Source organism: Pan paniscus, chromosome 20 (assembly GCF_029289425.2).
Source record: "Pan paniscus chromosome 20, NHGRI_mPanPan1-v2.0_pri, whole genome shotgun sequence".
NCBI lineage: Eukaryota > Metazoa > Chordata > Mammalia > Primates > Hominidae > Pan > Pan paniscus.
In genome coordinates this window covers 62734295-62747809 of record NC_073269.2, presented here as the reverse complement: position 1 = coordinate 62747809, position 13515 = coordinate 62734295, and the positions used below count along the sequence as shown (strand labels likewise).

The 13515-nt window shown below is 40.8% G+C and overlaps 1 protein-coding gene across 5 annotated transcripts in view; it reads left to right on the top strand.

Annotated features, from left to right (window-relative positions):
• ZNF667 (zinc finger protein 667) overlaps positions 1–13515 on the top strand; it is a 36943-nt gene that overhangs the window by 16596 nt on the left and 6832 nt on the right. For all 5 annotated transcript variants that reach the window (XM_003809868.4, XM_055104343.2, XM_055104344.2 and 2 more), the window contains 2 exons: positions 316–442; positions 2894–2986. In XM_003809868.4, coding sequence (XP_003809916.3) covers positions 316–442; positions 2894–2986 — 220 coding nt within the window. The remainder of the gene's footprint in view (positions 1–315; positions 443–2893; positions 2987–13515) is intronic.

The window sequence follows — 13515 nt, the reverse complement described above, 5'->3', positions numbered from 1 at the left end:
TCACTGATGCACATGAGCACTAAGTGAGCCAGTACAGTCAGGTGCTTAGAAGAATGCCTTGACTTTGTAAATGCCTGGTAGATCCAGGTTGCCACGTGTTCTTAATGCAACATAATTTTAATAACAGCTATGTCTTATATTGTATTTTATTTAACTTATTTAATACACCTGCCCCTTTTGGCCTCAGAACCCTGAATGCTTCCTGAATGATTCTTGGTACCTTGTGTCTCCCATGTTTAAGATGTGTGCACCGTTTCCTCCAGCCGTGTGGAAGCACAAGTCCATGGTGAATAGACATTTGATTTTTCATTTCAGGCACCTATAACATTTGGGGACTTAGCCATCTACTTCTCCCAGGAGGAGTGGGAATGGCTGAGCCCCATTCAGAAGGATTTGTATGAAGATGTCATGTTGGAGAATTACCGGAACCTGGTCTCGCTTGGTAAGGCTCTTCTTGCCCCACAATCCAGAACCAGCGTATTGAGGGACATGCATCACTCTGGGTCTAGTCAGGAAAATGGAAGCCACTGCAGTTTCTTTTTTAAAAGAGCTTAATATATTGAGATATAATTCACATACTATACAATTCAACCATAAAAAGTACACAATTAAATGGTTTTTATAATAGTGTATTCAGAGTTATGCATCCATCACCACAATCAATTATATTTTCATTATTTCCACCCAAAAACCCAGTACCCATAAGCAGTCACTCTTTGTCTCCCCTGGCCACTTATCCCCCGAGGTTCAGCAACTACTAGTCCACTTTCTATCTCTCTGGTTATGCCTGCTCTGGGCCTTTCATACATATGAAATCATAAATATGTGGCTTCTTTGATTTCTAATGTTTTTGAGGTTCATCACGTTGTAGCATGTGCCAATACCTCATTTCTTTTCATTGCCAAAGAATATGTATGGTATGGATAGACCACATTTTGTTTATCCATTCATCAGTTAATAGATGGGCATTTGGGTTGTTTTCACTCTTGTTATTTTGATATGCTGCTATGAACATATACAAATTTTTTGTGTGGATGTATGTTTTCATTTCTCTGGGGCATATACCTAGGGGTAGAATTGCTGGGTCTTAGGGAAACTCTGTAGGTAACTCTTGAATTCTTTTGGTATAAATTTTTTTTTTTTTTGATACAGAGTCTTGCTGTTTCGCCAGGCTGGAGTGCAGTGGCGCGATCTCAGCTCACTGCAACCTCCGCCTCCCGGGTTCAAGGGATTCCTCTGCCTCAGTCTCCCGAGTAGCTGGGATTACAGGCACGCTCCATCACACCCAGCTGATTTTTTGTATTTTAGTAGAGACGGGGTTTCCCCGTATTAGCCAGGATGGTCTCGATCTCCTGACCTCGTGATCTGCCCACCTCGGCCTCCCAAAGTGCTGGGATTACAGGCATGAGCCACCGCACTCAGCCCTCTTTTGATAGAATTTAAGGAATTGATTTAAGAGGTGTTGTTGAAAGGTGAATAGTGGACATTGATTTAACAGAGAGACAGTAATTGCAGGATGCTGCCACCATTCCTGGGGTTGGAGAGACAAAGGGAAGACTTTGGGGTTTTTAGGGCTTCAAGGAAGGTCCCCTCGGATCTGGGACTCAGAACTTCTGAAGGAGGGGGCAGTGTGCTGCCTGGTTTGTTTATACTTCTAAGGAGCCAGATGAAACTGGTTCTGGGAGTACAGAACTAAAAAACCCAGACATAGAAACCAACAAAGCCCCTATTGGTGGATGTTGACAGGAAGCAGCCGGTGAAGCAGAAGTGAAGACAGCAAGGCCCCTGCCCTGGCACCACAAAACAGATAATAGAAGGGTGAGGGTCTGGAGCAGAAAGACAGTAACTTCATAACCAGCCTCAGGAGTTTCTGACTCAATTCTCAGGAAAATAGTTTGCTTTGTCGAATTAAAATTTAACAACTCTACTGGCTATAATTTAGATTCCTGCCTTTCCATGTGAGATTTAAACAACCAAATTCAACACCGCACACTCTAACACCAGATGTTTGGAGGTTTTCCCACACACACCAAACAGTTCTCCAGCACACTCCAGCTGGGTGTCCTCCAATTCAATTCTGACACTGTCTACCTGGAGATAGTGTCAGATCCCACAGGGTAAGAGCCCAGTCCCACAGGACTGTCCCCTACTTCAGAGGCCAGTTGCATGTCCAGGCCTTCCAACTGACCAGCTCTAAATTAGCGGATTCCCGTGACCCTCTCCTCAAGTTCAGTCATTTGCTAGAGTAGCTTTCAGAACTCAGGGAGGCGCTTTACTTATGCTTACCAACTCAGTGTAAAAGATATTACAGAGGACGCAGTTGAACAGCCAGATGCAAGAGATGCAGAGGGCAAGTTATGAGGGGAGGGACACAGAGCATGCACCCTCTACTGCACCACCTTCCACGTGGTCAGCAACCCTGAGGCTCTCCAAACCCAGTCCACTGGAGTTTTTAAGGAGGCTTCAGGTAGGCAAGGTTGATTAAATCATTGGCCATTAGTGATTGGCTCAACCTCCAGCCTCTGACCCCTCCCCAGAGGTCAGGAGATGGGGCTGAAAGTTCCAATCCTCTAATCACATGATCGGCAACCAGCCCCCATCTGAAGGCTGTCCAGGAGCCCCCAGTCACAGTCTTCTCATTAACATACAAAAGACACATATGCAGGAGATTCCCAGGGTTTAAGGAGCTGTGTGCCAGGAAACAGGGATGAAAAGCAAATACATATTTCTTCTTATAAATCACAATATCACACTCCCCATTCTCCAGCTGCCCTTCACATCCTCTGTGCTCCCTTCATGCTACTAAACCTGCATTCCTGTTGATGCAGAGCGTGGCTCTGACTTCTGTGGTGCCCACATTTATGATCATTTCCCATGTTTGTTCCACGTACAGGTCTTTCCTTTCGGAGACCAAATGTGATCACCTTATTGGAGAAAGGGAAAGCACCCTGGATGGTAGAGCCAGTAAGAAGACGCCGGGCTCCTGGTGAGTGACAGAGAACCAAGGCATATGTCTCAGTCTACTGGGGCTGCTATAACAGAATGCCATATATTAGGTGACTTACAAACACCAGAAATCTACTTCTCACAGTTCTGGAGGCTGAGAAGTCCAAGATCAATGCATGAGCAGATTCGGTGTCTGGTGAGGACTGCTTCCTGGTTCATAGGTGGCACCTTCTTGCTGTGTCTGCACATGGAGGAAGGAGTGAGGGAGCTCTCTGGGAGAGAGATTGTAGGTGATTATAGATGATATCTCATTCATGAGGGCTCCACCTTCGTGATTTAAACACCTCCCAAAGGCCCCACCTCCTAATACCATTACCTTAGATGGTAAAATTTCAACATAGGCATTTGGGGAGACACAAACGTTCAATCTATTGCAGCATAGAGGCAGGTGTTCTGCATAAGAGCTCATGTGATTGTGAGGGGGCAATCTCTTTAAGAGATTATTTGTGTGCCTCTCCCACTGAAAGGCTCCAGGCCTGTACAGAGAATTCAAGTCTCTTCAGTATGAGTCCTAGAGGGAGAAAAAGCAACATTTAGTAAGCCCTTACTAGGTATCAAGCACTCTTCTAAGTTCAGGGTCTTCCTCCCAACAACCCCGTAAGGTGGGTGCTGTTATTACCCCTACTTTATAGATAAGCAAACAGGCCCAGAGAGGTTTGTTGACTTGCCCAAGGTCACCCAGCTAGGAAGGAGCAGCAGAGGAGGGTTTGAGGCCCAGACCCTCTTCAGAGGGCCAAACAGCCTCTGCCTGTTTCCAGAAGCTCAGCTCTCCACACCCTTATGCCCACCTGTCCCCCTGCATCTCTGCTTTCGTATTTCCTTTCAGAGAAGGTGTACACTGCCCTCTTTGTTAATACTTACGATAACATTCAAATCTGCATGATTTTTGTGATTCTTTTAAAAATATTTTTTAACTCTTTTCTCCAAGTGTTCTTTTCAGCTACTTTTCAAGGATTCATTGACAAATAGGTTCCTCTTTGGTTGGCCGCATTATATATTTTGTATGTTTGTTTCTTTAGCATTCATTGAGTTTCTGCTTAGATGGGATGCGTCATCTAGGAGCTAGGGATCAACATTTTGGCGTAGGCTGGGAGAAAACGGCACCACCTCGAGCGTCTGGCTTTGGTGACGTCCAGGTTCTGAGGGTGTGTAATGAGAAGCCAGATGGAAGCACAGTGCAAAAAGAAGACAGTTATGCATTATTTTACATCTTAATTTCAACATGAAGAAATATCCTTTATTAAAATACTGTTTTTAAGTTTAGAAGAAATTTAGTCATATAACAAAGTTTAGAAAAAGGAAAAGACAAAAACAGTTTATACATAGAGTTATCACAGATTACTTGTTTATTTAATGAAATTGGATTTCATCGTTATAAGGTTTATATATTTCTGCTTTTTTCACATTTTGTTTTAGTAGAAATGTTCTGTGTTACTAGTCTCTCATGTCCTATTTTCCATTTAGATTCTAATTTATTATTATTAACATCAGCGTATCTGCATTAAGTGTTTTTGCCTGTTTTCTATGGTACTGAGTCACAGAGGGAGAGCTCTAGATACTTCTGAATTACTTTGCAGAAGAATTGTCATATCACCAGCCCCCAGTAAAAAACCCTAGGCACTAGGTCTTTATCTAGAAGACAACATTTCTCACAATTGCGAGGTCTCACAATTGTGAAATTTCACAAATTGTGGGTGTGTTGTCGCAATTTGTTGCAGGAGGAATGAAGTGCAGCCTGTGTGACTGCACAGGGACACAGCTCCTGAAAGCTGTGACCAGTTTCCTCTAGAGTCTGCCCCATTTCCCTTTGCACACTTTGCTTTGAATCCTTTTGCTGTAATAAATCATAACCATGACTACAACTTAAAAAGGAGAATTATCAAATCAGCACCATCAATAGCAACAGGGTTTGATTTTTCATACTCACTAGTATTGGATATTGCCATTAAAATGTTTCTCTTTATTTAGTAAAATGAATTAATAGCAGTCAGCATTTATTGAGAACTTACTTTGTGCAGATTCTGTGCTAAAGCCTGTAAGTTCAGCATTTCATTTAGTCCTCACAACACTTGTAGAAATCTCTGTCATTCCCAAGTGACAAGATGAGGGTTTGAGTCTTAGAAATGTTAAATAACTTGCCCAGGATCTCCTGTCCGGGAGATGCAGTAGAAGGTTTGAAGCCTTGGCAGTTCACCTTTTAAAATTTTTTTCTCTTTAATTTTTACGGGATATAGAGGTGTATATATTAATATTTACAGGGTACATAGGATATTTCGATACAGGCATATAATGTGTAAGAATCACATCAGGGTATGTGAGGTATCTATCACCTCAAGCTTTTATTATTGTGTTACAAACATTCCTATTGTACTCTCTCAGTTATTCTAAAATGTACAACAAAGTATTGCTGACTGTATTCACCCAGTTGTGCTATCAAATAGTAGATTGTATTTATTGCATCTTAACTGTATTTTTGTACCCACTAACCATCTCCTTTTTTCTGCTACCCTTCCCAGCCTCTGGTAACCATCCTTCTACTCTCTTATATCCATGAGTTCAATTGTTTTGATTTTTAGCTCCCACAAATGAGTGAGAACATGTGAAGGTTGTCTGTGTCTGGCTTATTTCCCTTAAAATAAGGTTTTCCAGTTGTATCCATGTTGTTGCAGATTACAGGATCTCATCCTTTTTTATGGCTAAATACTACTGCATGACTGTTGATGGTCATGTGGCTATTGTGAGTAGTGCTGTAATAAACATGGAAATGCAGAGATCTTTTTTATATACTAATTTATTTTTTGGGGGGGTATATACCAAGCAGTAGGATTGCTGAATCATATATTAGTTCTATTTTTAGTTTTTGAGGAACCCCCCCATACTGTTCTCAGTAGTGGCTGTACTAATTTACATTCCCACAGTGTACGAGGGTTCCCCTTTCTCCATATCCTCACCAGCATTTGTTTTGCCTGCTTTGGGATAAAAGTCATTTTAACTGGGGTGAGATGATACCGTGTAGTTTTGATTTGCATTTTTCTGATGATCAGTGATGTTGAGCACTTTCTCATATGCCTGTTTGCCATGTGTATGTATGTCTTCTTTTGAGAAATGTCTATCAGATCTTTTGCCCATTTTTAAATTGGATTATTACATTTTTTTCCTATATAGTTGTTTGAGCTCCTTATGTATTCTATGGTTATCAATCCCTTGTCAGATGGGTAGTTTGCAAATATTTTCTCCCATTCGGTAGATTGTCTCTTCACTTTGTTGATTGTTTCCTGTGCTGTGCCCAAGCTTTTTAACATGATATGATTCTATTAGTCCATTTTTAGTTTCATTGCCTGTGTTTGTGGGGTATTACTCAAGAAATATTTGCCCAGACCAATGTCCTGGAGACTTTTGCCCGTGTTTTGTTTTAGTAGTTTGATTGTTTTAGGTCTTAGATTTGTCTTTAATCCATTTTTATTTGATTTTTGCATATGGCAAGAGATTGGAGTCTAGTGTCTTCTGCATGTGGATATCCAGTTTTTCCAGCACAATTTATTGAAGAGACTGTCCCTTCCCCAATATGTATTTGTAACATCTTTGTTGAAAATGAATTCACTGTAGATGTATGGATTTATTTCTGGGTTCTCTATTCCATTCCATTGGTCTGTGTGTCTGTTTTTATCTCAGTACCAAGCTGTTTTGATTACTATAGCTCTGTAGTATAATTTGAACTTAGGTAATATGATTCCTACAGTTTTATTCTTTTTGCTCAGGATGGCTTTAGCTATTCTGGGTCTTTTGTGGTTCCATATAAATTTTAGGATTACTTTTTCTATTTCTATGAGGAATGTCTCTGATATTTTGATAGGGATTGCATTGAATCTGTAGATTAATTTGGGTAGTATGGGCATTTTACTAATAATTATTCTTCAAATCCATGAGCATGGACTATCTTTCCATATTTTTGTGTCCTCATCAATTTCTTGCATCAGGTTTTGTAGTTTTCATTGTAATTTCACTGCGTTTGTTAAGTTTATTCCTAGGTATTTTATTTTATTTGTAGCTATTGTAAATGGGATTACTTGATTTCTTTTTCAGATTGCTCACTGTTGGCATATAGAAATGCTGCTGGATTTTTATATGTTGATTTTGTATCCTGCAACTTTACTAAATTTATCAGTTGTAATAGTTTCTAGGTGGATTTTTTATGATTTTCCAACTAAAAGATCATATCATCTGCAAAGAAGAATAATTTGACGTCTTCCTTTCCCACTTGGATGCCTTTTATTTCTTTCTCTTCTCTGATTGCTCTAGCTAGGACTTCCAGTGCTATGTTGAATGTAGAATAATAGTTGTGAAAGTGGGCATTCTTTTTATTTTCCTGATGTTAGAGGAAAGGCTTTCAGGTTTTTTTTCCATTCAGTATTATACTAGCCATTGGTCTGTCATATATGGCTTTTATTGTGTTGAGGAATGTTCCTCTATAACCAGTTTTTTGAGGGATCGCGTCATGAAGGGATGTTAAATTTTATCAAATGCTTTTCAGCGTCAACTGAAGTGATCATATGTTTTTTGTCCTTCATTCTGTTTATATATATCATTGATTTGCATATATCAAAGCATCCATGCATTCCTGGGATTAATCGTTCTTGTTCATGATGAATGATCTGTTTAATGTGTTGAATTCAGTTTGCTAGTATTTTGTTGAGGATTCTTGAATTAATATTAAGCTCTTTTTTTGGTGTGTCCTTGGGTTTTGATATCACGGTAATACTGGCCTTGTAGAATGAGTTTGGAAGTATTCTGTCCTCCTCTATTTTTTGGAATAGTTTGAGTAGGATTGGTATTAGGTTTTTTTAAGTATTTGGTAAAACTCAGCAGTGAAGCTGTCAGGTCCTGGGTGTTTCTTTGCTGGGAAACTTTATTACAGCTTCAATCTCATTGTTTGTTATTGCTGTTCAGGTTTTGGATGTCTTCATGATTCAGTCTTGGTAGGTTGTATGTGTCTAGGAATTTATCCATTTCTTCTAGGTTTTCTAATGTATTGGCCTAGGTTGCTCATAGTAGTCTCTAATGATCCTTTGAGTATCTGTAGTATCAGTTGCAGTCATTCCTTTTGCATCTCTGGTCTTATCTCTTTTTTTCTTAATCTGATTAAAAGTTTGTCAATTCTGTTTATGTTTTTGAAAAAATTTCATTTTGTTGATCTTTTGTGGGTTTTTTTTTTTTTTTTTTTTTGAGACAGAGTCTTGCTCTGTCACCTAGGCTGGAGTGCAGTGGCACGATCTCGGCTCACTGCAACCTCCACTGCCATGTTCATGCAATTCTCCTGCCTCAGCCTCCTGAGTAGCTGGGATTACAAGCGTCCGCCACCATGCCTGGCTAATTTTTGTATTTTTAGTAGAGATGGGGTTTCACCATGTTGGTCAGTCTGGTCTTGAACTCCTGACCTCAGGTGATCCGCCCACCTTGGCTTCCCAAAATGCTGGGATTACAGGTGTGAGCCACCGTGCCCAGCCTCTTTTGTGGTTTTTTAATTTAAATTTCATTTCTTTCTGCTCTGATCCTTACTATTTCTTTTTTTCTGCGAATTTGGGGTTTGGTTTGCTCTTGGTTTTCTAGTTCTTTAAGATGCATCATTAGGTTATTTGAAGTTTTTTACTTTTTTGGTGTAGGCGTTTATTGTTACAAACTCTCTTCATACTGCTTTTGCTGTATCCCATAGGTTGCAGCATGTTTTCATATGTTGTGTTTTCATTATCATTTGTTTGGAGGAATTTTTAAATTTTAATTAAGAAATTTCTTCAGGCCAGGGGTGGTGGCTCACGCCTATAATCCCAGCACTTTGGGAGGCCGAGGTGGACGGATCACCTGAGGTCAGGAGTTCGAAACCAGCCTGGCCACCATGGTGAAACCCTGTCTCTACTAAAAATACAAGAAATTAGCCAGGCATGGTGGTGGATGGCTGTAATCCCAGCTACTCGGGAGGCTGAGGCAGGAGAATCGCTTGAACCCGGGAGGCAGAGGTTGCAGTGAGCCAAGATCGTGCCATTGCACTCCAGCCTGGACAACAAGAGCGAAACTCTGTCTCAAAAAAAAAAAAAAAAAAAAACAGATTTCTTCATTGACCCACTGGTCATTCAGTATTATATTGTTTAATTTCAATGTGTTGGTATACTTTCCAAAGTTCTTCTCGTTATTGATTTCTAGTTTTGTTCCATTGTGGTCAGAGAAGATACTTGATATGATTTCAATTTGAAAGTTTTTTTTGTTTTTTTTTTTTGAGACAGGGTCTTGCTCTGTCACCCAGGCTGGAATACAGTGGTGCGATCACAACTCACTGCAGCCTCAACCTTCTAGGCTCAAGCAATATTCCCACCTTGGCCTACTGAGTAGCTGGGACTACAGGCATGTGCCACCACGCCTGGCTAATTTTTGCATTTTTTTTAAAGATGGGATTTCACCATGGTGCCCAGGCTGGTCTTGGACTATTGAGCTCAAGCAATCCACCTGCCTCAGCCTCCCAAAGTGCTGGGATTAGAGGTGTGAGCCAGTGCACCAAGCTTTTTTTGGATTTTTAAGACTTGTCTTGTGTCCTAATATTTCATGGTCTATACTTGCGAATGATCCATGTGCTGAGCAGAATGTGTAACCTGTAGTTATTGGATGAAATTGTCTGTAAATATCTATTAGGTCCATTAGGTCCAATGTTTCTTTGTTGATTTTCTGTCTGGATGATTTGTGCAATGCTGAAAATGAAGTGGTTAAGTCTCCAACAATTATTGTATTGTGGTCTGTCTCTCTCTTTAGCTCTGAAAATATTTGCTTTATGTATCTCGGTGCTCCATTGTTGGGTGTGTATATATTTACAATTGTTATATCCCTTTGCTGAATTGATCCTTTTAGCATTATATGACTTTCTTTGTATCTTTCCATACTTTTTGTCTTAAGCTCTATTTTATCTAAATATAGCTGCTCCTGCTCTTTTTTGGTTTTCATTTGCATGGGATTTTTTTTCCCTCCCTTTATTTTTAGTCTATGTGTCTTTATAGGGAAATCATGTTTCTTATAGGGAACAGATCATTGAGTCTTTTTAAAAATTCATCCAGCCACTCTGTGGCTTTTGACTGGAGATTTAGTCCATGTACATTTAATATTTATAAGTAGAGACCTACTACTGACATTTTGTTATTTGTTTTGGTTGTTTTGTGGCCTTTTCTTTTTCCTTCTTGTCTTCCTTCTTGTGAAAGTGATTTCCTCTGATGGTATGTTTTAATTTCTTGAATTATATTTTTTGTGTATCTCTTACATATTTTTTATTTGAGGTCAGCATGAGGCTCGTAAATAATATAACCCATTAATTTAAACTGATGACAATTTAACTTTGCAAAAACAAACCAACAAATAAGCAAAGAGAAAACTAATAAAAACCCTATACTTTAAATTCATCTCCTCTGCTTTTAAACTTTTTGTTGTTTATATTTTAATACTGTGTGTCTTGAGTTGTAGTTGCCGTTTTTTTGTCAGTCCATCTTTTAGTCTTCCTACTTAAGATATGAGTAGTTTACACATCACAATTACAGTATTATAATATTTTGTATTTATCTGTGCAATTACTATTGCTAGTGAATGTTGTATGTTCAGATGATTTTTTATTCGTCATTAGCATCCTTTTCTTTCAGACTGATGAACTCCCTATAGGCTTTCTTGTAGGAGAGGTCTGGTGTTGACAAAATCTCTCAGCTTTTGTTTGTCTAGGAAAGTCTTTATTTCTCCTTCCTGTTTGAAGGGCATTTTCACTGGATTCCAGGATAAAGGTTTTTGTTTTCTTCAGCTCTTTAAATATATCATAATTCTCTCTCCTGGCCTATAAGGTTTCCACTGAGCAATCTGCTGCCAGATGTATTAGAGTTCCGTTTTATGTTGTTTCTTTTCTCTTGCTGCTTTTAGGATCATGTCTTTATCCCTGACATTTGGGAGTTTATTAAATTATCTGAGGTAGCCTTCTTTGGATTAAAGCTGCTTGGTGTTCTATAACCTCCTTGTACTTGAATTTTGACATCTTTCTCCAGGTTTGGAAAGTTCTCTGTTACTATCACTGAATACACTTTCTACCCCAGTCTCTCTGCCTTCTCTTTAAGCCACTAACTCCTAGATATGCCCTTTTGGGACTATATACTAGATCCTGTAGGCATGCTTTATTATTCTTCTTCCCTTTGACTCCTCTGACTATATTTTCAAAGAGCCCATCTTCAAGCTCACTATTTCTTCTGCTTGATCAATTCTGCTGTTGAGAGACTCTGATGCATTCTTTAATTTGTCAACTGAATTTTTCAGCTCCAGAATTTCTGCTTGATTCTCTTTAATTATTTCAATGTCTTTTTTAAATTTATCTGATAGGATTCTGAATTCCTGCTCTGTGTTATCTTGGATTTTGTTGAGCTTCCTCAAAATAGCTTTTTTTTTTTTTTTTTTTTTTGAGACAGAGTTTCTCTCTGTTCCCCAGGCTGTACTACAATGATGGCATGATCTCGGCTCACTGCAACCTCCGCCTCCTGGGTTCAAGCAATTCTCGTGCCTCAGCCTCCCGAGCGGCTGGGATTACAGGTGTGTCCCACTATGCCCAGCTAATTTTTTTTTATTTTTAGTAGAGACGGGGTTTCACCATGTTGGTCAGGCTGGTCTCGAACTCCTGAACTCAGGTGATCCACCCGCCTTGGCCTCCCAAAGTGCTGGGATTACAGGCGTGCTCCACCATGCCAGGCCAAGATAGCTATTTTGAATTCTCTTGACTGAACGGTCACATTAGCTCTGTCACTCCAGAACTGGTCACTGTTGCCTTATTTAGTTCATTTGGTGAGGTCATGTTTTCCCGGATGGTCTTGATGCTTATGGATGTTTGTCAGTACCTGGTCATTGATGAATTAGGTATTTATTCTTATCTTTGTAGTCTGGGCTTGTTTGTACTGGTCCTTCCAGAGAAGACTCTCCATGTATTCAAAGGGGCTAGGGTGTGTCTTTGTTCACTGCAGCCATGTTTGCATTAGGGGTCACCCCATGGCCAGTAACTCTGTGACTCTTGTAGACTCACAGAAGTACTGCCTTGGTGGTCTTTGGTAAGATCCAGGAGAATTCCCTAGATTACCAGGAAGTCATTCTTTTCCCTTACTTTCCCTGAATGAATGGAGTCTCTCTCTCTCTGTGCTGAGCTGCCTAGAGTTGGGGAAGGGATGATACAAACACTCCCATGGCCACCAACACTGGGACTGTGCTGGGTCTGACCCGAAGCCAGTGTAGTACTCATTCTTGCCCAAGGCCTGTGGCTACCACTGCCTGGCTACCACTGATGTTTATTCGAAGCTCAAGAGGTCTTAATTCATCAGGTGGTAAATTCTTCCAGGCCTGTTTTTCCCTTTAGGGCAGCGAGTTGCCTTCTGGCCCAGGGTAGGTCTAGAAATCTTGTCCAGGACCTATGGCCTAGAATGAGGCCTTCAAGACACTGCTTGGCACTTTTTTTTTTACTGTGGTTGAGATGATATCCAAGTTGCAAGACAATGTCCTCTTTACTCTTCCCTCTCCCCTTGGAGCTGCCAGCTGTGCTGCCTGGAGTTGGGAGAGAGTTGATACAAACACTGTCTTGGCCACTCCAGCTGGTGTGTCACTGGTATGTCACTGGGTAGCAGGTACCCCAAGTCCACTGGTTCTGAGCCAAGCACAGCTCTAGGACTTGCCCAGGAATTGCAGTCCTTGTGGCCTAGACTGCCTTTCAGATTTACTTAGGACACCAGAGTGTTTTAGTCTGTGGTGGGGGTACTTGCTGGAACTCAAGTTTCCACCACTGTGGTGGACAATTCTTAGGCTAGAGCTGATTTAAATGCTTCCTCTGGGGGTGCTGGCCAAATTCTGCCCCACGTTGCTTTCTGCTGTGACAGGGCAGCACTGAGTTCCAATGCAGAGTCCCACCATCACTCCATTCTTCCTCCTCCAAACACATAGATTCTCTCTTGTTGCCATGCTGCACTGCCAGGCATTGGGGGAGGGGTGGTGCAGGCATATGATGACTGTCTTTTCTACCCTCCTCAGTGCCTCTTTCTTTGAATACAGTGTTAAAACTTGATACTTTGATTGCTCACCTAATTTTTGGTTCCTATGAAGTTGTTTTCTTACGTGGATAGTTGTTCAATTTGGTGTTACTGCAGAGGGGGCAATCGCTGGAGGGCTCTATTTGGCCATCTGGCTCTTCCACTTTCTCCTTTTTAGTTGTTTTGTTTGTTTTTTGAGATAGAGTCTCCCTCTGTCACCTAGGCTGGAGTGCAGTGGCACCATCTCAGCTCACTGCAACCTCCGCCTCCTGGGTTCATGCAATTCTCCTGCCCCAGCCTCCTGAGTAGCCGGGATTACAGGCACACATCACCATACCCGGCTAATTTTTGTGTTTTTAGTAGAGATGGGGTTTCACCATGTTGGTCAGGATAGTCTTGAACTCCTGACCTTGTGATCCACCCACCTCGGCCTCCCAAAGTG